General features: G+C 48.6%; 1 protein-coding gene across 1 annotated transcript in view; it reads right to left on the bottom strand.

Annotated features, from left to right (window-relative positions):
• Nucleotides 1-27,293, bottom strand: part of LOC128730267 (homeobox protein unc-4-like) — a 53,237-nt gene that overhangs the window by 2,541 nt on the left and 23,403 nt on the right. The window contains exon 2 of the mRNA XM_053823306.1: nucleotides 14,611-14,789. Coding sequence (XP_053679281.1) covers nucleotides 14,611-14,789 — 179 coding nt within the window. The remainder of the gene's footprint in view (nucleotides 1-14,610; nucleotides 14,790-27,293) is intronic.

Genomic DNA, 27,293 nt, shown 5'->3' with positions numbered 1-27,293 from the left:
TGGAACGAAACGGGACGATGTTAGGTGAAGGACGAATTAAAAGCAAAAAATAAAATGTACGCTTAATGAATAATAAAAAAACACATCCCTCCACGGGTGAGATGAAAAATCTATTTCAGGATTGAAGAAAAATGAATTTAAAGAAAGAAAAAAAATCGTTTTCCCCCGCAGTGGAGGGCAAGTGTTAACACAGACACACAACGTTCAAGTGTAAAATATCCTTCGCAAAGTACCCGCGATGTGTCGGAGATCCCGGAGAAACGCGACGGCAGGAGAAGGGACTCGACACAAAGGGACACGACCCGCGGCGAGGCAACGACGGCTACGGGACGAACCGGGCCTTTACGAACAGTAAATATACGTATTAGCTCAACCATCGGCCATTAATTATTTTGTCCGGAACTGGCCTGCCGCTGGGATCAGACGATTTTCGCCTTTCGCTCTGCGCCAAAGGAACCGCGATGAACCCGTCCACCAACCGAAAGGGACCCCCGAAAGGACAGAAGAGACGAATGCGATGGAACCGCAGCCGCATGGGAACACGGTGCTGGCAAGGTAAGGATTAACGTGTGTAACACTTGACTTATGATTTGTTTTTATGGCCCAAACGTTGCGTTGGGCTCCAAATCGCTTGAGCAGCCAGCGAACAGCGAGCGCGAACCTGAACGAACCCCTTCCTTGAGACCGGTGTGGTGATGGCTCAATTTGTTCACCGGACGAAGCACGGAAAGAAGCCGAGATGAATTGGACACCCGGTGGAAAAGTGCCGCTCGCCGAGCGGAGTCATGCTAAGAAGGGATGGAAGCCCCTTTTTGTGCGCTTCAGGGCACTGTAGGGTGTTGCTGCTTTCGCTCAAGTAACCAGACGTTCCACGGCCAAGCGATCAACCTGGACAGTTATCACGCGCTCGTGTGTTTTTAGCGCTCACCCATTTAGACGGGAATTTATTTGGACCCAAATTTGCTGGCAAGCCCGCTTACGAGCGGTGGTGCATTGCAAACCCTTCCCAACTGCCTTCATTATGCGCGGCCATTAGCATTCGTTCGAACGGTCGGCGAAGATGGCACACAAGGGTGAAGGCTTGGTCCCGGTGCAACGAGCGCACCTTGCAGCTTAATCCTACCGAATCGAATTTTAATATAAATATTACTAGCTGCTCTAGCGAAAAAAAAAACGAAAAACACGTGAAAATGGATGTTGCAAGCATGTTTCCTTGTCGACCCTTAACAACGCCGATGAAGATCTTTTTTTATCGCCTGTACACTCGGTCGTAACGATCTGCTTGCACGATTGTTTGCGACTTTTCCCTCGGTTGCTTTATTATTTTGTTGTGTTTATTGTGTGTCTTTTTAAGCGGACGAGTGAGGTGCGTTAACGGGAGCGTTAAAATTTCATTTACGAAGTGTATTGGGAAGCAGGCGAAACGAATCGTACCCCAAAAAGAGACCGACAGGATAATGTTCGTTTGCTACATTCTTTTCTTTTGGAATGGTGTGGAAGCTCGACAAAGGTGACGATACTTAAAACCTCGTGCACCTTGTGGCCGCGCACTGAGTACGGGCAGTTGGTACAAGACACATAAATGTTGATTTTTCTTTTTAGTTTGCCGTCAGCAACGTTATCCTTCATCGGAGCATCGGATGGTAGTCGGTGTTGCGAGTGAAGTGTCGGTGAGCAAACGCAATCTTATCATTAGTAACGAGTTTCCTACTTCAATGTGGAATGCAATTTCCATACGCAAATAGCTGTGAGAGTGCACTGGTTGCAGTCAATATTTGAGTTATTCGATTCTGCACCCGTGCAGGTGCCGGTGGCTCAGAAAATGTAACTGAAAAGTGTTTAAATAATGATAGCGCATCCACATGACGTTTCTGTTACATTTATCACCAACGCCAAGGGTTACTTTGATTTCACCAAGCGAGTTTCAAAAGACAAACATTTCATATTTCAAAATAGATCCTTTGAAATGCCAACGAATCGCGAGTTTGGCGCGCACTTGAAAACCCACTTCCTGTAGCTCAATGCTATCGATTTATTGCCATCGTAAAATGTTTTCCTCGACGTTTTACGACGCCGGCACGTTGCAACCGCAGGCTTCAATTAATAAGCAAAATCAAAGCGCAACCGTTAATGAGCATGGCGGAATCAAATCAAATGGATTCGTGATGCAACACGCTCACTGGGATTGCTGCTTTTTTATGCGCTGCATATGTTTTGCTTTTCGGTTTGTTTTGATTGAAAATGATAATTCTAATTAGCATCGAATTCAAATTGCGTCGCGCACAAAAAAAAAAAACAAATGGACCACCACATCGATGTCGCTGTTTGTTCATCGGGCTCCAATATGTGGGTCGGTTTTATTGGCTCAAACTATATCAACTCCACCCAGTAGCGGCGTAATTAACAATCGTTTCCCTTGCGTCGCGTACATTACACACAAAATAGACCATCAATCAGCGCCTCGAGCAGAAGCTTTCCCATGGAATCGCGTTCATGGCGCCCTGCCGAGAGAAAAGTAGCAAACAAGTGCCTGTTAGCGCCAAACACCGTCGGAGATCGTTCGTGGCCTGGTTGTGAGAAGAAATGCGCCCTCCTGGAGCGCCAATGTGCCCTGCAAGCTTCGAAACAAGGGCGGTGAAAAGCGCCAGAACTGATGTTGATTGTGGCCGGTTGGCGAACTTCCGGGCTGCGGTTTCTCATCAACACGGCCAGAACACAGAAGCATTCGATCGCCGATCGGTGTAAGGAGCTGTATGCAATTTTTCTAACGGATCCGGAGGCTGCACACGCGTGTGTGTGTTTTTCCTCTCGACCAAACGGGTGGGAAAGCATGCCTTGCGATTGGGGCATGAAATTTGGCATCATGCACGGTTCAGAACAATTCCCGACCGGCCATCGATTAGGCACATGTTAAAGGCTAACTGTACGCTCCCAATTGCCCGCAAACGTTCGGGATCGTCTTGCTTTCGAGCCCTAACATCGATCGATGGGATTTTCATCCCGCGGTAGCGCGCTTTGTGAGGTTAAATTAAGAGGCAAGCACCTTAATGTGTTTCACACAACCCGGGTAATGAGCTGAAGTTGCTCTGCAGTGGTCCAGAATGAACGTTAACGGACCAACGGTTGTAATATGATCGAGTGCAGCACCGGCGTTGGAGCGTGCCGAAGTGCTCGTATCTTGCGAATGCAATTAAAGAACACAATATCCTTCGACAGGCCTTGTTCCACTAAGTGCGACAAACGGGAGTGTTTAACGAACGCGCTTGCTTTTCCCCGTCTTCAGTGCGTTCGATTATTCATTGCTCAGGTTTCGAGCGAATCATTTTCATGCAACATGCGATCGGTGCGATTTCGTTGGCCGTTTTTTTCTTTCTAGAGAGGCCGGAAAATAGATTCCCGCTCGAGGAAATCGGGGTTCTTGGTTGACTTTTCTTCCCTCGCTCGCTGACAGCCGTTTGATTTATGACCGTTTTGTGACGGACTACCGGCTGGACCCGTGTCACTGGAAGAAGGAAGGTACCTGAGCCTTATGCGTTATCCTTGACGCGCGGCCAGGCAGCGTGAAGGAACGGAAATTTAATACTTCCTCCGTCGGGTATGATAAAGTGTGAGTGTCCGGTCGGATCGAATCGCAAACGTCATCCATGTCCTTGCGCTCATTTAATTGAAGTAAATATTTTCCTTCAAGCGAACGATTTCCTTCATTGTCCTTCTAAAGTGGTGCCCCGGTGTTGGGTGCGTTCACCATACAAATCACGTGTTTGTATGGCTTTTGGTCCTTTTGCTCCCGTGACCCTTTAACTGCCGCCAATGCCGTTGCAAACGGCACTGCTTTCGAATCGTTCCTGCGCCATTTCGGGCGAGAATTCCCCACCCGAGTGGAATTGTCCCACTCGGGCCAACCGAAAGGACCCACTCCAGCGCTGGTGAATGATTGATGGTGATTACATCCGGCCCGGGGAGACATAACAAACGTTGCACGCGGTCGAATCTGGCCCACCGATATGCGTATTGTTTTTTGGTGAATTATTTATCACGCCATTCTCGGCGTTCGGGCGCCATTGCCCGGTTGTCGAACGCTTGTCGTGCACATTTCTGTCACGCACGAAACCCTGCGTTGCCACTCGAGAATGGGCCGTTTTATTTCGTCCTTTCTCTCCTAATTCGATCTGTAAAGTGCCCAATTTGGTGGCGTCGTGGATTGGCCACGGAAACAATCATGCCAACGGAGCGAAAGGAAACCCAACGGGGAGCTCATCGAACGAGGCTGCAATTGTTTTAATACACCAATTCAAATTGCGCTAATCAGCTGGAAAGTCGTAGCATGTCCGATGGAGGCGACCGCGGAAGGCTAAGGACATGTTGGGTTGCGTGGTTTTGCAGCATGAAATATGGATCCGGTACGGTTACGCTTCATTTACAAGTTGTCACAATGAATTATAAATGTGTTACACAACAAGGCAGAACAGGATCACGAGAGTGTGCTCTTTTGTGGCAGTTTTGCATGATTTCATCGGGGAAGTATCCTAAAAACTAACTGGAAAAGTTTATGCTTTTTCGTCTCATGCTAGAACAGACAGTTTGATGATTATCTTCCCAAAAAAAAAAAAGACAGAGGACCCCAGACATTGTTTAACAATTATAATTTAATTTGCATTTTTCGATCATTACAGCTCCGTTGCTTCGTGCGCATCGATCCGTCCGTGTCTTGGGAAGGATAAACCGTACTCTATATTCCACCAGATGCCCACGAACAGGGACCCACGCCGGACGTCCTTCGCTCGAATGTTGATGTAATTTTTATGCAGCCCAATTACGCCCCCTTTTAGCATGGTGATTTTTGCGCTCGCTTCCAGCAACCCCTCACCATCGTTCCGAGTGATCCTTGCGCGCGAGTCGTGATTCGAAAAGGGCTCGAGCGAACGAAGGCTAACCCCACAAATGATGCCGAATTCGTCACCGCACATCTGCCGCGGTGCGATTATCTGCTCGGGTGGCAGGAAATCGGACCGGTCGGCTGTTTGGCGTGTAAACTTGACGGTTTTATCTCGACATAATTCGGGACGGATGGGCTTTATTAATATGAAACAGTTGCATTTCGATCGCAGACAGCGATATGCACCCTCGCGTCCTCGAGCCCAACGGCAGCGGTGGCGATGGTAGATAATGGAATAATTTTCAGATCATTCGAAAAGCGCCGGGATTATTCGCCTAGCTGGCGTTGGCTTTTGGAGCTCAGCCACGCCGTTTTGGTAGGAAAAATCACGGCACCATCATTGGTGCGATGTTTAATATATTTCGTGAAAAGGCCAACGGCAAGAAACCGACGTGTAACCGTACATTAAGGCAATTCCACCGGGAAGCGTTTATCACGGACTTGCAGCACATGAAGGCGACAGCAGCAGCACCAGAAAGTAGTGAAAACTTTCCACTTTGAAACTACTACTGAAACCGGGAGCCCAACCAAGCGCCGTTTCGTGCCGGATGGTCCAGTTTGGCCCTCGGGGGGATATATCATGTAAGCGAGAAGGCAACCAGGGACAAACCCCACAACACATGCGTCCCGGGCGAGAATGAAAGATGCCCAAAGATGAGGATAAATTGCAAGCATCGGGTTGTACCGCCAAACCGGCCTGTTACTGATAGTGCTGCGGGGCTCGTGCAGATGTGGTGTCTGAAATCGGTTACAACTTTAAATCGACTTCGAAAATGATTTATTAAGTGTTTTAATTAATGAACACGAGGCGCACGGGCCTCTGGGGCGCGTGAGCTGGAGAAAGGCACCACCGGTGAGGGTGACCCGAAAAGGGACGACGGAAAGAAATTCTTCCGTCAGTGCGTTGTGATTAAAAACTAGCCTCGTTTTGGGTCCGCTGGGAGTTTCGTGGAGAAGGGGTGGGGGGTGGGTGGGGGGCTTGGCCAGTGCCAGGGTGGTGGAGTAATAACCTTCACACAACAATATTATAACCCTAGCAGCACTATTTAGCCCGTCTCGAGCATGCCTTATTTGGCTCGTTGGAGCCGTGCTTCGAAATTGAGTTGTTAAGACCTTCGGTTTCGGTCTCGATTAGCGCGCGCTGGGTAGACAGGCAGGTGTTGGGGAGGGGTGGGGAGGAGAGGGGAGGAAAGAGGGCGAAAAAAAAATCATTAGATTCACGCTCGTTTCAAAACACCCCACAGGGTTCTCGTTCGCCAAGAACGGTTTCCCGCGAAGGTAATTAATTTTAATCAATTTTCTATACCCCAATGGAAAGCGAACGTTGGCTCAAAAAGCGAGCAAGAAGCGGATTTTCGAACCCCGAGCGGCCACAACATCTCATTAGTCACACACACACGCGCGCGCACACACACACGTACATCTCGCAGTCTTCTAACACCTCGCGAAGCTTCAGAGTACGCGTACACGCGGAACGAAACGCAGGACCCCGCAGGGTGATTGGGTGTTTCAGGCAAAGGAAGATGAAAAAATCGCTCCAAATTGTGCGTCCGAACGTAAGGGTGGCCAGTGAAGGGCCAGCAGGTATGTGCTCCCTTCGCCCTGTGGAGAACTTTTACGACTCCGCCGCCTGGTAGCTGAGTCGTCTGAACAACAGCAAAAATAAAAAAAAAACTTTGGAGCCTTCGCGAAGGCAACCAATTTGTGGTGCGCCCTTTCGCAAAGGGCCTCGCGATAGATCTTCGCGAAAGCGGCCTCACCGAAGGGCCGAAAGGTGTGATGATACTGACGTGTGTGTGCGCGCGCGCACGCGTAAATTTACGATCCCGGTCTTGGGCGAGATGACCGCAAGCCCTTCGGCAAAGGCTGTCCACCTTTTGGCGGCTCTTTACGAGAGCCCGACCCCTTTCCGGTGAACGGATCGAGGTGTGGTAATTATTTTGCGCCTCTCGAAGGGTAAGGTGTCCTTTTTTTTCTCCTCGGACCACGGGCACTTGTGACTTGTGGGGTGTTGAGACGAGTGAGACGCCGTACTTTACTGCGCGCGGTTCATCATCATTTCCCGGAGCTGTTTTCTGAGTGGTGAGCTAAAGGGCCGAAGGTATCCTTCGTTCGAGAGCCCCAAAAGGATGTCTTTATATGGTTGAAGGAATCCGTCGTCTATTTGTGGTGAATCTGCAGCCATCTTAGCAGCCTTTGCTTCAGTAAGTGTGAATAAAAAAAAACCCCATCTACTTGATTTGACTTCGAAGAGCCTTTTTTTCGAACATCTCGGGCTTTTCCTCGTGCGCGCGAAGCGTTAGGCCCCTTTTTCCAAACCCACTCCTATCCATTACCTAACGGTGCCCAATTTCGTAACGATCGGATGATGACTTCATTTTTTCGACCGCCCCTCCTTTTCTTTTCTCTCTCACCCTCTTCTTTCGTTCGGCTCTCAATCCGCCTGCTGCTGCGCCTGGCCATGGGTCGGGATTTATCAATTTTCTCCCGATTGCTGCTTTCTTCACACCTCAGCCCCGCGTGACCACACTGCCCTTCCTCATCGCGCGTAAAAGCGGCATTCCTGCCACCCCGACCGCTCCAGGGTTCCAAAACCCTGGCCCATGATCAGCATGAGATCATGAGATCATATTATATGGCCACCGTTCGCACCAAAACGCCCGAGTTTCCCAGGTGCGAAGACACTCCCGATGCCAATGATGCTGCTGCTGCTGCTGCTGATGATGATGATGATGATGATGATGAAGAAGTTACTATCCCAAGACACAATGGCGCGCGCGATCCGTTCCGGTGCCTCGCAGGCCCCGAACTCGACTCGTTTGCGTCGTTCGCCTCGATCGATCGATAATTCTGTTTTTCCTCGGGGCGTTCGAGGGCTCGAAAGGCTCGAAGGGTGGCAGCTCTGCCCGGTTCTGCCACCCGCCAGGGGGCACACAGCGGGAAGGGTGTGAATGTATAACAAGTCTATTAATATTGAGAAACTAATTTTTCCTGACGGCTTTCATAAGTTATACGCGGGCGCACACACACACACACATATTCCGCGTGCCAGGCCGAGCCGAGGTCGGTTGGCGGCGGTTCTTTGGTGCGGTGGTGTGTCTCTGTTTTACGCGCGAAGATTGAATATGCTACGAGTCTGGGTACTGGGCGGGCCGGTGGGACGTGGTTTGAAATTAATTTTAAAATTTCCACCACCACAGGGAAAGGTGAAGTTGCCGAGATGTTCAGAGCATTTGAGAGCCGTCTCATAAGCGGAATCGCGTTGGAATGGAATTTTAAGCTAGATACTAGCGGCAGCAATAATTATTTACCATTCATACTTATCATACCGAGTGTTTACGTCGACGAAATCGTTCACCATGGGACTGACGAAAAATGAAGAAAAAAACCCTGAGCCGCATTGTGCCTCGTCGATCGGTGGGTCGAAGGAAACGGTTCCTTAATAAAAAACAATTTACGAGCCTTAAGCCGCCGTTCGATCCCGAATCCCGTGCCCTGGACCTGAAGGTGCGATGCGTAAATTGGGAAATAGAGGCACCTCAAACGGACGAACGAACGAATGCACGAACAAAAAAGAAAAAGAAAAGCACATGAAAAAGGAAATGTCTTCTGGCAAACGATGACGGCCACAAGCGACCTCATCGCGAACGGCAGAAGCAGCGGCATCCGCAACGGAGGTAAATTGAGAGTTTGATTAATGGCTCAAAATATATCTGTTAATACAAAATCTCATTTACATTTCTAAACTTTGCCGCCTTCCACCGCGGCCGGCATTATTTCGGCACAGGTCGTTTTTTTTTTTCGAAGGCGTTTTCTCGCGTTCCGCCCAGCCTCGCGTAAACTCGCCGGCTCCTGGCTGCTTATTATTGCTATTATATTTATCATTATTCATACGAGCGCGGGTCCGTTCCCATCTCGTCGGGATATCAATGGAGTAGAATCTGACCGTCCTCCTGCTGGGGGGGTTGGACGCCTCCTCTACGCCTTTACGCCTTCACCAAGGCCAGGTGCTCGTCTTCGTTCGGGAAATCATCCTGCGATGATTGTGGGTCTTTTCTGTGGGGTTTTTTGTTTTCTTTTTATTTTGGCGTATTTGGCGTGTAGGAAATTGTTTTCCATTGTTTCGTCCCACAACATCTCTAGCCCGCAGGCAGGCGGGCTAATCGAGCGATCGAGGCATGAATTTTACCACCTTTCGGTAACGCGTTCCGACGAGGCGTTTCCTTTTGTTCGCTTCATTATGCACAATATTGCTGCGTTCTGGCTCCGCGGTCTCTAATAGAGCCGTCAGCTCGACGAATGCCTCGAAATTGCACCTCTGTCAGCTCAGTGTCGCGATTTTTGTCTCACAACATTTGCCTTTTCAAACGAGTTGTCTCAGAAGCGGTGGCTTCTTTCTTTTTTGTCGAGAAAAAAAAAGGAAACCATCAACACCTCCCGCGAGTAGAGGCAAGCAGGACGCGCAGAGCAACCTGTTTCTCACCGGCACCGAAATCATCGCTGGAGGATTATGTTTGGTAACGTCTTAAGCAACGCGCAACCAACGGCGGACAGCGTACGCGCCATTATGGCCGGGAGGCGATTAAAAAAATCGATTTTTAATTTAATTCCAACTACCTACGGCTCGCGGCTTGAAAGGAATGATGTATGAATTATGAGCTGGTACCGATCGGGGTCTATTGATTTCGTGCGGACACCAGAAGGATAGCCTGGGACAAACCCAACGGGGGCCATAAAACGGGGTCCACGTTTTAACGAGCGGATATGTTGCTTGGGAGCGATAAAAAATATATCTTACGACTTACGACGCTGGTGCTGTGGAATTCATTCGTTTTCAGCCATATTTTTATTTCCTATCATCCCATGCCGTCCTCCCGCACGGGAAAGGTTTCCCACCCCGCGGGGTTGTGGTGGTCAATTTTTAATTTACATTATTCAAAGAATTCAGCCGCCTCATCGGTGCCTAATATCATCATCAGCGCGATGCGAACGCGCTGGAACCGGGCCCGAAGACGGAACATAAAAGAGCGCGAAAGAAATGATTAACTCAACTATTTACGCGATGACAACTGATCTTGATAAATAGGCGACCGATTCGGAGTCACGCGCTTCGAACCAACGAAAAGCCCTACGAACACCACCCGCCGGGTTTGAGGGACAAATCTGGCGGGACATGAATACATTGCAGCCCTCTGTACTGGGGTCTTTTTTCTATCCTTCCTCAAAACGTGTTGATGTAAATTGTAGACGGCATCTGGGTGTTGGCGGTTGGATCGCCATCGTGGGTTGGTTTTGGAATGGCACACGGGCACTTGAGACATGAGTGATCGTTATAAATTGTTGCTAGCCTTTTGGCGCTTCAGTTGCGAGGGTACTATTGTTCCATTATGTTTCGAACATCGGCCAGAGGAACTGGGGCTTTTCCGGAAGAATGGTACAAGATGTGTTGTATAGTGGAGCTATTTGTAGCTTTGAACAATACGCCCAATGAGAAATGGAACCAGTGGCATGTTGTCTATTGTTCCGATCATGTTTTACGAGAAAATGGATAAAAACTTTTTATTTTTTTTTGAAACCAAATGTTCTATTTATGGCTTTATTATTGGCTTGTAGAAATGGCTACACAATTTTAACATTAGTCGAATGAAGCAAATTGAGTGGATTGAAAAGTAAAACCAATTTTGCATGCAGAACGCATTTTCCTTTCCCCACCAAGTAAAAGCTCAATTTCCATTCCATATTCATTCCAGTTCCATTGCTTCACAATCGCAAGTTCGTGATTAAACCGCAACGAATGCGGAGGGTTGTGCTTTCGGTTTAACTACAGATCACGTTCGCATTTTTATCGAACCACGTTTGCCGAATTTGCGACTTTGTGTGTCCTTACCAGCGCAGCACATTTATATTCTCATCATCATCGCTACCCAACATCTCTTCAAACGCGCCAATACGATTGAATTTCGATTCGATATCGGTGCGGAAAATAATCGAAACGAATTTTATTTACAAAAAAACACAAATTCACTAAATGACGCCACCTTAAGTAGGTCGAAAATCATAAGAAGAGGCGTCAATTGGCTGCTCGCTTCGGGATCACCCTTGATGCAGCTCTAAAAGCTCCCCAAACGGTTCCACCCCTCGTAGAGTGGGCCGGAAAAATTGACCACAAAGCCAACGGAGTTTATGAACCATTCAATCATCCCTCGACACAAAGAGTGCGATGCATCACCAGGGGAATGAGCCGTAGTAGCCTTCTGCGATTGGTCGTTTTTTTTTCTTCCAGCCGCTTTATTACGGCGCGGCTTCTAATAAATCACCGGCACAAACGTAAATGTTCCAGATATTAAATTTAATTCGAACAGATTTTTAGCACATTACGCTCGTTGATTCGCTTTGGTGCGGCCCACGTCCCGATGCGCCGCAAGATGGGCGCCATGTGCAGCCAGCCGCGAAGGGGCCGCCGATTCCTTCGAGCCTTTTCCCATTCAATTCTCGTTATCCAATTTGGCCAATTGATGGGCTCTCGGCCGGCGTCCGTTTTCACGAAAAACCACAAGCCACCCGCAAAATGAACGGGCCCGCATCTCCGATGCCCTGCTCAGGCGATACCATGGGTCATTTGTTGGCCGTCAAGGACGTGCCCGGTTCGGATGAGGGGCGATGAAGTCAATGAAGGCTGATTTCATTTTCGCTGGTGCCGAGAAGGATTCCCTCGGGTGCCATGATGAGTCGAATCCCCGAAGCAAACGCAACCAAAGGCGAGTGGGAAGAGATTGAACATCACGCGAGGAAAACAATCACGTGGCAAAGGAAAAATGTCCCTTTTTGGTGGGCGATTTCTGGCGTCATTCACCGACCAAGATGACCATTAAACAGCTCATCGATGACAGGAATAGTAGAGCTTTTCAAATGCATAATTAAACCAACCCTCTGGCGTTTTATTAGCGAAATCCAACTATTCGAATAGGATTAAGAAAACCTGGCACGTCAAAAAAGACAAATTTAATTGTAATACGTGTACAAAAACGAAACACACATGTATATTTATTTCCCTGGTTCAAGATTGTGGGATTTGTGTTTTCCTCCACGAAAATTACGCTTGATTTTCTCGACGTCCTGCGTTTGTGACCGTGATGGATGCTCTTCAGCCACCAGAGCTGACGGAGTATTCCATTTATCACCATGCTAACACGCCCTCGCGCTGAAGCGGCTCTGGCTGATCCTTGTTCATCCCGACACTAACCGGCGATGTCCCTCAAGTATACGTTAGGGATAGCGAACGGGCGGAATTAATCCACGAGCAAAGGCATCGACCGGGCGCAGGAACGAGCGAACCACGACGAAGGGACGCTCCGTCAATAGGGATTTAAGTAATAATAATATTGTTGTTATGCTAGATTATTACATTTTCGCTACCACAAGCAAGGGAACTCTCGGAACCGGCCCTCGTGCAGGAAGTCAATGAAAATCAGTAGCAGGACGCAACGCCTCACTGGCCCAAGTAGGGGCTGAAACGGTTTGATTCTTGCCACCGCCCTCGATGCTTCGGCCACTTGTTTACTCGAAGGGCTAGACGGCCAGATGAGAAGCAGGGATGGTCGCAACATAAATGGGAACAGATTTTATTACCACCGAATGCTGAATCGAGCTCCGGAGAGCTCGAGTGAAATGCAAACAGGACCAGTTCGTGTTCGTCCTTTTTTTTTTGCTTGGGGAGAGCGAGAAAAGTTTCGCCTTTTTGGGAGGGTCGGTTTATTTGAGGATTTGTAATGCAGCTTCTGGTGTTTGGTGTTGAATTGACTCCGTTCACGGCACGAGGAGGGTAACAAAAGGGACACTTCTTGGAACAGGCACAACAATGGGCACTTGTGGTTGTAAAGAAAACACAATTAATAGCGAGTTTGCCTTTGAATTTGCGCTGGAAAATGAATTGGGAAAATCGCGACGCCTGTTTTGGTGTGATTTTCAATTTATGTATCTTGTTTTTATCTTCGAAAAGGGTTTCTAGGGCTTATTGTCATATGCTCTTGCAGGGTACATTTTCGTCCTTCCAAAGATGCCAAACTCACCCCGAAAGGTGTAATTACATCTCCAACCTGTTCAAGAAGATGCGTCATGTGAGTTTCCACCGCGAAAATCGGGCATGCGCCTCTGTTTCTTCCTTTTACTGGCTCTCATTGTTGGCACAAACATTGTCCCTCTGTCCTGAAGGGACTTTTCCTGCGAACCATTACACCACCCCCACACAACCGGTGCCTCACTGTCACCCCCCGAGGAAAGATGTTGAATAATTTATAGCACATTTGAGGTTAGCTCAAGCGCCGCCGTGGACGGGAATTCGCTCAAATTGAAATGATCCTACCAGCGCCCTCGGTTGGTGAAGGTTTTCCTTGGGTTCGTGCGCGAAACATCACCACCCGGGGCTCAAAAGGCCCGCCAGATGCGAACAGATTTATGTGGTTGTTGTTTGGGATTTACACCGGCGGCGCGACAGGACTCGTTGTGGAAACGCGGGCCAGGAATTCCTTCGGGGCGATTTCCCACCAACTGGCACGCTCGGGCCCGCAAAGCAAGTGGATCCGGTGAACGTGCGGACGCAGGAAAATTACGAATTTTCCCCCTAGCCGGTGCGATGTGACGTTGAAAATATTAGCCCTTCAAAAGGAGGCTGGTGCGCTCGGTAACTGGTGTGGGCCTTTTGTGTGGCCCTACCCACAAACGAGAGGATGATGATTTTTACGTTTATTGCAATCGCTTCTGCTCGACCGAAGAAGAGCTCGCCTTGAGAGGGGTTGCTCGTCGATGAGGTTCGGGAAGAAGCTAATTTCTCCATTCTAATTAGATTAGGCTCAGTTTAACGACGTTCCGACGTTGGGACGACCCGGTCTGGAAGATGCCTAGGGCTGCTCTACAATATGGCAATGATTTGTACGCACACGCAATCGCTTACAACGCCAGTCATGTTAATTAATACCGTATAACGAGACGCGGTACCACGGTATTACATTGCATTTGCACACGAATGTGCCTTTAATGTTTTTATTCGTCCCAAAAACATCCACACCACGTCGATGCTGCGTTCGCTTGAACGGTTTCGATGGCGGGAAATTTCGTGCATGGCACACAGTGCTATTGTTTTAAATTTATAACCACATTTTTAATAGAAATCGCACGAAACGTGCACCATTCGAGTGGCGTTTTTTTGCCACCCTCTTTATTTTTTTTTGTTTCGCCGTTTCGCTTATCATTTACCATACGATCAAAATTTATGAGGCACCAAATTGAAATTAAATGCGATTTTTCCATTCCCACCAACTCGCTTCTGGTCGTTGAACACAATCAGCCAACGAATGTGTGTATGTATGTGAGGATGAAGCTGCCAGTGCAGTCACATTGCAGTTTGGGAGAGCGACACACGAGGGCACATAAAGGATAATTTATGTCACCGAGTGTCATCGTTTTGCGTTTCGCTGTGCGATGAATTATTGCAAAATTGCTAGTTTCTCCTCAGCGCGATACGATCTTTTAGTCTACGCGCGCGGGATTCTCGGTGGATCAGGCGAAACATCCCCGAGTCCGAAATAAGGACTCCTTTATCGCATCCTGTTTGCACGCGAGACGATCGTCCGCCGATAGCAGGGACATGATTTAAGCTCAATCCGGATTGTACTTACGGCCACTCTGCTCTCCTTGAGGTCCAGTCGCATTGCCAGGGCTTCGCGCATGAACACGTCCGGGTAGTGGCTGGCTGAGAATGCCCGTTCCAGTTCCTCGAGTTGCCAGGAGTTGAAGTTGGTACGCGACCGTCTCCGTTTCGATGCGCTGCTCTCGTCGTCCCCGTCGGCGGCAGATCCTGTTCGTTTGGTGGTGTGAAAAAGGGCGAAAGAAGCGAAAAAAAAAACACCATACGACATTAGCGTAAATGTGAAACGGTTGCTCTAAAATTTCCCATCCCATTGGACGAAGAAAAAAAAAAGGTTGCAAACAAATCGATAAGCTACAAACGGTGGTCCTGATTAACGTAGAGGGTGTCTCAAAAGCGCAAGGATTCCGGCTCGAGTAACCGCCGACGTGACGAAACGCCAAAGTTGGTCACAATTGGCCATGGGCGATTATGGCACGCGGCTGTCAGCAGAAATTTTCACATCGACAATTTATGGTTTCGATCGGGTTTGGCAGTGCACCTGAGTTACAAAACAAAAAAATAAAGCTCACGCTGCAAACATCGTTAATGCATGAGTCGACAGAAAATTGGTCGATCCCAGCGGCCAATTAGCCACGGACTTGATTACAGGACTCAATTGGGGAAAGCAGTTGCCCTTTTCCCAGTTGATTGTAAGTGACGTTTCTTTTTTTCCATTTCCCTGCTGCTTGCTGTCGATTCGGTTTAAATGGATGGGTTTTTATTTCTCCCAGCGTAGAGCAGAACATGTTCCGTTCGATTGTTTTGTCTCGGAGCTTCAACGTGATTGAATATTATTACTACACGTCTAATATTTCACCGTACGACATCGTTCGCCCGATTAATCGGGTTTCATCCAGCTCTCGGTGGTAGCTTATCGACCGTTGCAGGAAATGACAACGAGATTGCTTAATCCTCGTGTCACACTCGCCAGCCTCTTATCACCGGACGAGCTTCACACTGTCCTCTGTCGCAGCATACGTCGCAGCCACAGCAATTGATAATGATAATCATTCCGAGACCTTCCGATCGTACAGGCTGCTTGAAGCGACTGGCAATAAATTACCCCATGACAGACGATGTGAAAAAATGAGAAGCATTAGAACGAAACTGACAATCTTACACAACCATCCCTTTTGCTGGACGGGACAAACAAGGGTGCATCCCTTGGCCAGTACGACCCGGGACCGGAATCAGCTAGCGGAATCGAAGAGGGCATCGAAGCAAAAAAAAAAAGTCGAACACACCCAGGCCACAGCAACTCCGGCGTACATCGAAAATTAACGCGTAATGAGCCGAATCACTGAGCCGTAGCGAGCGCACTGAATCGTTCAGACACACATTAACACGACGGCACTTACAGCCGCACAAATACGCGCCCCAACCACACATACACACGTGCACGGGAGGCGCATTGGCACGCGGAGATACACTTATCGTGTAATTGGAAGCGACTAGTTAGTAAATTATCACTTATTTATTAATTACTATTATCGTCACGCCACATGTTCCGTTCGCACTGGCAGCAGTCATCGGCGCCATGCAGCTCGGGATGATCACGATCACGAATCCGGCTGGTTTTGTGATCGAGATCTTGACTGCGGCCATTCCATCCTGACGGGTGCACTGTAATTGGCCCCCGTTACGACATAGAGCATTACTTGGTGGTAACATAACGTCCATTTGGGCTACTGGCTTTATTTTTGTGAATATATATTAAAAGAGAATTTGTCGTGTTCTACCACCGAGTGGGTTGGTGGAATGATTAATTCACCTCCCCATTCCGACAAACCGACACACGAACAAGCCACAATTACAGGGCGGCCATCGCGTTGGGGAAAAACCTCACAAATGCAGCCCCACCGAAGCGCTCATCCATTATGAAAGCAAACAAACTTGCGTGCCTCGGGTATGCGGTATGATGGCAGCATAAACCGAACGCGTAGCGCCAAATTGTCAGTGCGCAACGTACCATAAATCAAACAATTACAGGTGTTAATCAAATGTTCGCCGGTGCGTGCGGGTGGAGCGATAATTTTGCCCGAATATGAAGCCACCCCATTCGAGGGTTTGTAAAGGGCGAGCTTGTGTTTGTTTATGGGGCGTTAGAAGTCCGATAACGGCGCGGTTGATTCGTGTATTTTTGGAGACAGAGCGATGTGCTTACCATCCTGTGCGACAGGCATTGCATGTTCGTGTACCGTATGATAGGAAACAACGTGTGCTATTTGCTTCTCTCGCGAAAGGTACACCGGTGAATGAGAGGTGAATTAATTTTAATCGGATTCGAAAGTCTCTACGTCTCAATTATCGTTTTTTAAGGGCTCAAAAAGGCACGACATTTTCGTGCGAGTCTCTCGAAAAACGGAAGAACGAAACAACAAGAATACATTCCCGTACACACTCTCACACATACGCACACACAATGAAGGCCACTTGACGATGGCAAGATTGATGATTTAATTAACCCCGCAGCAAATTACTTTATTTCAATCTACATCTTAATCGTTCCTAGCGATACGTCCCGGGATCGCGTCGGGATCTGGGTCGAAGCAACCGGCGAGAGGTAGAAAGAAGAAACAAAAAAAAAACCAGAAACATGTCCGCAAAGGTGCGTCGTTTCATTAGCTTCTCGATCACGGGCTTTTCCGCCCGGCAGGTCAACCATAAGGGCCCGAGTGCGAGGGAAATCGATTCGCCACAGTCGAGCGAGCGAATCCTTCGGGTAGAGAACGAGAAAACCCGGCCAACGCGACGGCGTCGCCATCGCCGTCAAACATAATAACGCATAATGATAGACGGTGTGGTATTATTAAAATCGGCAAAGGCCACGCCAGGCGATACCGAAACCCAAGCTAGTCGAAATAAATTTCCTCTATCGATGATTTAATATCTCAACCGGTGGGATCTTCCGGACTGAAGCGGTGCCCGGAAGCCTTCAAAATCGTTCGATCTCGGGCTTTCGGGTCGTGTGTTTGTGTGTGTTTTTTTTCCTTTCGAATTCCTTCCATCCGCAACGGGATGAACAACGGTACAGGACATACAGTGCCGCTGGAAAGCGCATGCATCCGTAACCGTAGCCTCTGGGGGCGTACCTGTTAAATTGGACAGCATCAGCTGCAGGTTGAGACTGAACGATATTAAACGACTCCCAAAAGCCACCGGGACTAGATCTTGAGCCGCACACAGTCAAACATTTCACAACTTCATGCCCCATACGGTGACTATGTTGGCGTATTTTTGCGTGACTGAACCCATTTGGGCAACAATTCAATATTCCAGCCCGTTTGCAAGCCGCTGTTGTGCAAACATGGCGCGAGTTGGCGCACGAACAGCTCAAAGCAGCTCAGCACGCCGATTTGGACGCTCAATTCAATTTGTCTCCTCAGAAACCGAGCTATTTTTAGGTGGCACGCAAAAGCACGAACGCCAAAAGCATGACACAGTGGCACTGTGTATCCAGAGCAACCGGAGCAGCATAATTTGGGCTTCGTCCTGGTTCGTCAGATTGATCGCGTTCAAACCCCAGCTGCTCGGGTGTGCTGTCGCCGCAGGACGATCCCGTGGGGTAACCGCGCGCCTCACAAGGTATCAATTTTCTCGATTCTGGAAGACTAAATTGTCGAACCAGGGGCGGATCGCAGGCCTGTGCAACCGACCCGGCGTTGAAACAATGATCTCGGGACGAATGGTTCGGTCCATCCTTCGGCCAGCTTCTATGCACACACGCACACTTGGGCTCTGGGAGAGTGGTGAGGCAAGGCGAGGTCATAAATTTAAACTGCCTCAAATTAAATTCAATTTTTATAATGACTTCATTTATTCCGATTTTTTCTCTCCCTCGCGAAGGACGAGCGGGCGACGGAATCGGTCGTTCCCTGGGGGGGGGTAAGGGTGATCGCAGCGATGCTGGGCTGAAGATCGGACCCTGGTGGAAGCCGACATTGATGTCGATCGCCTGAGGGCTGTTAGCATAAGCAATGAAGGGCCAGGCTCGAGTCTGCCGAGAACGAACAGGTAGGCCGCTTTTCACATTTATCGATCCGGTGCATCTTGATTGGGTATTTTCCGTGGTTTTTTAATAATCAAAAAATTGCACTTGAGGCTGGGGATATCCTTCAACGCCGAAACGGTTCGATCGCTCAATTGAATTGCGCTTGGGTGATTTTTGAGAGGAAAATTTAACCACCACCAGCGCCACTACATGCACCGTGGCTCACCAGAACGGCATTATTATCGTTATTAATACAATCAACCTTAAGCGCTTGTGTATTCTAAAGATTGGCGCAGTTTTTGGGCCGTGTTATAGATCGATTTTTTCGCCCTTCACTGGCCCACTCGCCGGCTGTTTGCGCGCACTTAATTGAAGCTATTATACCTTATTTTGCGTTGTTACGTGCCTTTACACTGTTGCGCGTGACATTAGCAACTATCAAGCACATTAGCGTTTGATTAAGAAAGCGCATATATGCATGATATTAACAGTAAAAACCATACTTGCACTAACGAATCTTTTGACAAGGATTTATCGCGATCTGAAACCGACTGTCGGCAGCAAAAACGCATAAAACGACATGTCCTGGCGAAATGCGTCCGGCACTGTAGCGATTTTTCGTCAACTGGGACCATCTCCATCCGGGAAGCATTTACTTCTCGCTCGTTGAGTAATTTGACCCCTGGCCCCCTTCCCCTAATCGGTGATCTCCTCACCCCCCCCCCCCTCCTCCTGTCTCCGGCCAACCCCTGGTTGTCCTCTTAATGGTGTGGAGCGTTTCGCGCTTGCGCCCTTCGCTTTATTGAAATAATACCCAAACACGATCGTCGAGAGTGAAGTGGATGCCGTTTTTTATCGATCCAAATTGGACGCAAACTGAAAACTAATAAATGTTAATGGGTCCTGCTTGCTACCTCGCCAGCCCTTTGCAGCCAGCTCTCCTAGCAATGCCTGCAGGGATGCGGCTCGGTGAAGATAATGGGAGCGAGCACGGAGCGATTTTCGCGCAAAATGATGAAAGCCCATCACGCCAACAAACGGCAACGGGTCAACAGCGCCTGGGACCGCGGCACAGGGTCGCAAAAGGGGCCAAATCGGCAACCCGGCAAAGATGGACGATATAATTGAAAGAGATGAGCGGGTTCCGGGCAGGTACTCTGGGCAGGTCCGCCCTTCAAAAGGATCTCGACTTGACTTTCGCTAACTGTTTTCGAATGGCCAAACCATCACCATCAAGCCAACGCCAGCATCGTGTCCATAGATCGCGCCCGAATTGATGCAAGCAGCGCGAAATGATCACGGGCCAGGGCTCGGCAACCTCTGCCGATCGATTTGCGGCGCAAGATGATGATCATGATGGAGCCGATGATGGCGAGCACATTTACCGTAATAGCAAAATGACTCAATTGGCCCAAAAGGGTTGCAATTGATTCGAAAGGACGCGGTTGTTTCTTCGCCTGGCCCCACCAACTCTCGCGCCCGGGTAAAAGTCCGTGCTGGCGTTTTGTGATTATGATGATCGCCAACCAGCGAGCGAACCGCATCTGGGGGTAAGTATAGGGTTAAGCCTGATGTGAAACAATAAGCGTAAATAAATACAGCGTCCGAAGGGAAGACGGCGACACGCAACCGGAGCAAACGATCCACCGTTGCTTCTTTACATTAGCTTGCGCGGTTGGGCCCTTTTTGTTTTATACCTTCTGCCGGGAATCGTCGAGACTTTGTCGTACCGAAGTGAAAGACCCAGCTCGATGATCAACACTTCATTTCCACGGGATCGGGATCGCGACTGAACGCGCAAATTGCTGTCATTTTGGTGGCGGTTCGTGTTGGCGAATGGATTTCATTATCGTTCTCGTTTTGCGTTGTCACAGCACCGATCCTCAATTTGGGTGAGGATGCCGTTGACTTTTTAATTCCAGGTTTCCCGTGGCTACCGTGTTTGCCCAAGGATGCTTTGGAGCAGGTTTTGCGCATTGTTTTTCTTTTACGGTGAGTGAAATGAATCGCTCCGTATTTCAATTTCGAACTCGAATGTAACACACGAAGCAGCGCAAAAGTGCGTTCCAATGTTCGACCGAACTTTCACCGTGCGGCGTAAATCGATAGTGTTTTAATTGGTAAATTAATTTTGAACACACCCTTTCGCAAGACACGCTGCCACTGAGCGGTTGGCCGTAGTTTTACAATCGAACTGTGCCCATTGCTCTTGCCTTCTGTGCTGCTGTGGTGAGCCGGACTCTTGCAATCAAACATTCATCATGCACTTATGACCGTGCAGTTATTGGCTTTTCGTGAGAATATAGCATAAATTGGCCCACAATAGAGCGAACGAGAGAGAGAGAGAGATCGAGAAGGAGCCTTTTACGCCAATTCGAGATTGATTGTGGTAGCCTCGGTCATGTGGTCAACGTAAGGAGTGAAGAAACACACAGCGAAAGGACGTTCCCTTGTTTTTTTACTGCGCCAGTGCAGTTACGCGCATTCGGTTCGTTCCCTTCAATCCGCATCCGCATTTACCATTTCGAGAAATCTACTTATTATAGCCGATCAATTCAGTCAATGTGTTCATTAAATCGAAAATGAAGTGATTTTTAATCACCCCATATAGGGGGCCAGGTTCGAAAGCACACACAAACAACAGATGGGTGAAAGGTGGCCATATGAAGCCGTTCAGTTACATCCGCAGATGAGAGGTAAATACCCGCACATTTTAGCCTCCGTCGAGTAAAAGTTGCACTCGTTATTGGTCTTTAAAGGCGTGTTATTACATTTACCTGCGTTCGATCCATTTTCATTTAAATTAAACTCCTTCTCAAAAAGGTTGGGAATGTAATTGAAAGAAAAGTATCGTACCAAAAACCCGTAGCTGGTCTTCTCGGTGGAAAATGCTTGGAAAGGGTGGAAAAGTCTAAGTTATATTGGTTTTATTTCATTTACCCTTCACCATTTCCTCGACGTCATATTTCACGACTCTTTTTGCCATGCCTATGGTAATGGTATGGCACTGTTTCGCGCACGATTTCGATCGTACCCGTAATGCATCAGAACAAGAACCAGCAGCAAGCTGTTAATAAATCAAACTCACAATAGCACGGTGCGCTGATTATGCTTTCCGATTTATACATCCGTTTTTTTTTTTGTCTCGAATGCTTCATTTGAAATCGGTTGCTTGCAACCCGAGTGTGTAGCGTTGGTGTGTTTGTGTTAATGCTATTTTTCTTTCTTTTTTCCCCCGATGATGAAGCTCCCCATTCACCGAGCTGAATGGATTGCAACGGAAAACATAAATCATGCGCCGTTCGTGATTCGTACACCCCGGTGACATCGAACCTCAGTACGGTTCATGCTTTTGCTTCCACCATCTACTCGCCACACGCGGCGCAAATTGAATAATTATCAATTATTTTTCGGCAGAACTTCCAGCGTTCCGTAGCGCGCTTTCGAACTTCTTCTGCAGCGAATCGTAATCAAACCCGATGCATTGGGGCATTGAAACAACCGATAGGCTCCGGTGCTTGATGCCCTCCGGATGCCCTTTTTTCCCGAACCAACCACCACCGCCGAGAGGCAAAAGTGAAAACTAACAAATGACAACATCACTTCCTCACGACCACCGAAGACGCAGCGTAGCCAGCGAGGATGTGGCTTTTTTGCGGCTTTTGAATTTCCTTCCGCGGCTTATCTGACCTCGGGTGCAGGGCTGTTGGTTTCTTATCACGCCTCTAATTTGTGGCATTATTTAGATGCCGTTAGTTCCACCGTTGGTTGTTGCCATCGCATCGCAGCTGCTTGCTGCTTTTTGCTTTGCCAACGGATTTTTGACGGATGTTGCTGATGTTCTCCGAAGAACAAACATCCTTTTTCTAAATCAATTGCCCTGTGCCAACGCCCATTGTTTCAAAAACTACAACACTGTAAAGCCCTCTAGTCAACGATCGGATTAGTGGCCACGTGAGACAATCTCCGTCTCAAATTCCACGAGCGTGATGCAATTCCACCCTGGCCACAAGGACATTCTCAATTTGCTCCCGCGTTCCCGATGGCATAAGGCAGGCTTATTCGCCTTGGCATGAAATTAACGCAGATTTATCGTTCCATCTTCGTCGTATCAGACGGCTAGATCGCATCACCGACAGTGAGAGTGTCGCTAGCGCTTTTCCAGCCAAGCCACGCGCCTTACGCAGCCCGACGAGATCCTGTTATCGCGCCAAATCCGCGACCCGTCCTGTAAATCCTTCCAATTTGTCACGCCTGCTTGGATACGCGGCATAAATCATGGCCAGCCGCGCTCGATGTGAGGTTAGTTAATTTGTTTTTTTTTGTCTCAACTTTGAAGCTAGCCAACGTTCCAGAAACGAGCTCCTGCCGATGGTGGAAACTCGAGAAAGGTAAAAACAATCAAGCCCCACGTTTATGACGACCGACCGGGCGCGATGGAAGCGTCTCGAATTGATATAAATATTTGCACAAAGAGAGTGGAAAATTAAGTCCTCGGTCACGTGGCCACCGATGGGTTTTCGTGCGCACCCTAGCCTTGTGCTCGTGTGGCCACGTGCCGGCAGCCGCCTAAAAGGGCTCCGCGATGGCCTTTTCCGATGTTCCGGTGGTGTCGAGCTCGTTGTGCTCTTTCAGCATTATCGGGTGCTAAATGGTACCGCCCGGAAAAAGGCGTTCGTGCACCCTCGAACGGCGACCGTATGGAGCGGATTAGGCATTGCTCGGTGGCTGGTGTCCTGGGAAAAAAAGGGATCCGTTATCGGTTGCGGAAACTCACGCACGAGGTGCCCCTTTTTCTTTCCACCGGAGCAACCAATTTCCGATAAGCGATTAAGATCCGGGTCTCCGTTTCGGTTGTGGGTCGCTTTCCTTCGCATGAGGTGAACATTTGCGCGATTCGTCTCGTGGTGCGGATGGGCTTGATAATTTTACGGGATAAAGGCATTAAAAATAAATAAATTTACTTCACCGTTCACCCCTCCCGGGACGCCACATCAAGCGTGCTGGAGGCGTATGTTTTATTTCTGGTTTTTTGGCCATGTCATTCGCTTGCAAACACCCACAAGCGGTTGTCGGTTGAACGTACGCCGGAAGCAGGAGTGCTAATCCCAACGGCTTTTCTTCGCTTGTTGCCCGTGCCTGGGTAATTACTTCGTTGCGCCGGTTTGTCGTGTGGGTTGACTTTTTAGGCGTCTCCGTTTGAGCGGCAGGATCGCGATAGGGACACGGATTGCGTCGAGGGCTTTTGGGAATTGCGGTGTACCGGTCGGAGCGGTTCTCGGAGGCGTAACGTGATCGCGCGATCTTTGATCATCACAAGCTGTAGCGACATCTTACGAGTGTGCCAGGGATTTGGCCCGTCCCTTGGGTGCGGACCTCACAAACGGATGCTTGTTTTCCCAGCGAATAGGAGGAAGTTTTTTCTCTCTCTCTCTCTCTATGGAAAATGTCCTGCTTGAAGCAGTCGCAAATTTGCCAGTCGATGAAGGATTACGAGAGTATTACTCGAGGCTTAGCGTCCGGATGAGCAACACAATCTGAGCTCGTGCGAGACGCTGATATGCTTTCAATAATCCGTGTATTAAAGATGAGACGACAAATAAATTTCCCACAAGTGAACCATGCACGATGGTTGAGTTCTTCTACAACCAGAACGAGCAGTACCAGCTCAGAAACACAATAAAACGCCCGCTCATGGGTGTAACGATGCTGGTCTACGTTCACTGCGTTTTAATTGCGCGTTTGTTTGGGAATTGCCTTTCTTTTACCCCATATTCCATGTCATACCTGCCCGGGAGCTCCCAGCAACGGGGGTTCGGTCGCTTTAAACTGAAATTAGAATAATCACCTTCGCCGTGGGTAACGGCAGCACATTACACCACTCGCGGCACATATGTTGCTGCCCAATGTGCCTGCTCGATCGAAGGCGTGTATAGAAGGGAGGGGGGGAGCTGGTACGTACCTTTTGGGTCCTTCTCCCCACGCCCAATCCCCGGGGAGAGCCCAATTATCGTAAAACGGCTAATTAAGAGACAGCGGAATGGCTGGGGCTTAAAGTAACTGCCATTTACGCGCGTCCCGGAGGGCTCGGAGGGTGGCACGAGCCTTTTTGCCTCGCGCGCCCGGTATTAGATTACATTTCCCGACCCAGCCCGGCCCGGGTCGAATTGGATAAAAAAGCAAGTGAATTAAATTAAACTTACAACCCACTAAGCCCTTTGTCTTTGGCATCGCGAAAGCTCTCTGTACAGAATTGCAACGGGCCTCTTTTGGTGATCGTTAACTCCATAAATGAGCATTCATAAATGAAAATAGCACACACACACACGGACACGGACACACCGGAAATGAATATGAAAACGCTCCACAAAGGAACCTAATTATTTGCGTTATTTAAAGCTCGCGCCGTTGGCTTCAATTCCGAGGGGTTTCATTTTCCCGCCGAAGCGCCGAAGCGCCGAAGCGCCGAAGGGCATGAAGGGCCTCATCGTGGGTTAAAATAATTAAACAAAAATAACAACGAACGGCGCCAAATGAGCTTGTGGTGCGCTGGAGTTTGTGAGCCACCGGGAGGGGATGCGACCGCGAGTGCAGCTCGAATGCAGCAACAAAATGGTGCCCGCAACCCCGTACATGTGCCCCATTGCACAATCTAATTAAATGTATACGATCCTCCCGCTGGTGCGCTTCGTCCTGGCTGGGCCATTTTCTTCACATTGTCGGCTCCTTCCGCCCTGGGAACCGGGTGTGCCTGGTGTGTCTCGTACGGATGGGAGCAAGCGAACAGAAACCCTCGCCGACCGACTGGCAGCATGTTTTATCGGCCCGATCTACCAGCCACTCTCCACACCTTCCAATTAACGTTTAAAGTTATTAAAAGAAAATTGCCAAAGATGGCAGTTTTGCCCGATGCGAGGTGACGGTGGCAATGGCGGACCCGAGTGGCGGTGAGCCGGAAGATAAGCTAATTAATTGCAAAATATTCATAGCTTTACGAGCACGCTGCGAAACCAAGCATCGATTCGCTGGGGCAATGGGTGCTTGGGACGGGCAATGGGGCCGAAGGGTTACCGTGAAGGGCTGCGATTTTTATCCATCCGAACGAGACATTGATTGAGCGCAGTCGGTTCGACAAGGTGTCATTATTTAAGGTAAATAGTGTTGCTACAATGTTATTGAATTACGCGGATTACTCTCACAACGCGTGTTTTTTTCCATCACCGGACCGGCCTCGACGATGGACGATGTGTTCGTTAGTTAATCGGCTGGATAATTGATTGCTTGTGTTTGGAGAAATAATTGTGAAATTGTGAAACAACAATCAGAGGGCCTTCTTCTTCTGTTGCGCGTGCGCCTCTAATGCATCAACCAGCCGTGCCGATTCATAATGAACAACAAACAAGCGTGTTTTGGTGTCGTGAAAACCGGGAAACAATCGAATGATGAAACGACCGTGGAGATCTGCTTCGAACCTCGAAACCATTCAAGCCCAACACGGTGGAGCTCAAGGTTGAACGGCTCAGGAAAGCCCTTTCAATGGTCTGTCCTTTCTCGCTTTGATTGCTGAATAATGGAGCTGAAATGCGTTTACATAATGATTTTTTTTTATTTTCCCCCCACAAACACAACGCACGGCTTCGTTTTCGGTGTTCATCCTTCATTATGGAGCGCGTGTTTGTGTGTGCAGTGTTTTTTTTTTTTTTTTGAGTCTGCTTCTTTGTTCCAAACACGCATTTTCGATTCGATTCGAGCTGCCCGATAAGCGCGAGCCGTAACAATATTACCCGATACAAAAGCGATTTTCGGTAATCATCGCGCAGAGGATGATTTTTCCGTTTATTTTTTTCAGGCTCCAAACCATCTCAATACCAACAAAGCGCTCGATCGATTGTGCATAAATAAGGCGGAGTGGAAAACACGCCACAATGGGAAAGGGCTCCAAACACATCCACGAAAAGGGGCCTGTGTGCGTGCGTGTGTATGTGCCCATGTGCACATTTTAATTTAATTTTCCGAATAAGTTAATTAATTTAATCAATTTGTTATCTGAAACGTTCATAAATAACATGGCTCTATTATCGGCGGGCCGCGCTTGCCAACTGCTGCCCTGGGTCGGCCTTCCCAGCATAATGCCCTTATGCTGCCCAACAATGGAGCCGACCGGTGCCGAGTTTATTAATGTTCCGTTGTGTGTATTTCTGGCTTTTTTTTTTCTCTCGCCGTATAGTTGTTGTTGTTTTTTTGCGAGCTTTCTTCTCCCTCCGTTTTGTTATAATTTTTGGACCGCTTTCATTTCAATCCCCACATAATGTGCTGAATGTATTATAATTGTGTTGAAAACTAGCGAGAGAAAAACAACATAAAATCTCGCAACCCGCCCGCTTCCGGGTGCCAGGTACCTGGTGTGGCGTACATAATTGAGGTTGATTTTTTTCCCTCTGGTTTTGGTTTTCATCCCATGTTGGATTTCGTTTTTCCTCCATTTCCCGGGGTGTCCGTTCGAGGGTTCGCTTTTTTTTCGGGTGCAGGTGGATTGTATCATTAAGAAAACCAACGGCATTCGGTTGGAAGGGAAGATGCAACGGAAAGGATAGTTTTTCATCCTTTCGCTTTAATTGATAATGGCATGGCTGGTTTGTACTCGCTGCTGCGTTAGAGCGTGGGGTCATGTATTTCGATTA

This window comes from Anopheles nili, chromosome 2 (genome assembly GCF_943737925.1).
Source record: "Anopheles nili chromosome 2, idAnoNiliSN_F5_01, whole genome shotgun sequence".
Classification (NCBI taxonomy): domain Eukaryota; kingdom Metazoa; phylum Arthropoda; class Insecta; order Diptera; family Culicidae; genus Anopheles; species Anopheles nili.
Note: the sequence above shows the minus strand (reverse complement) of the source record. Positions and strands in the feature narration are given on the sequence as shown.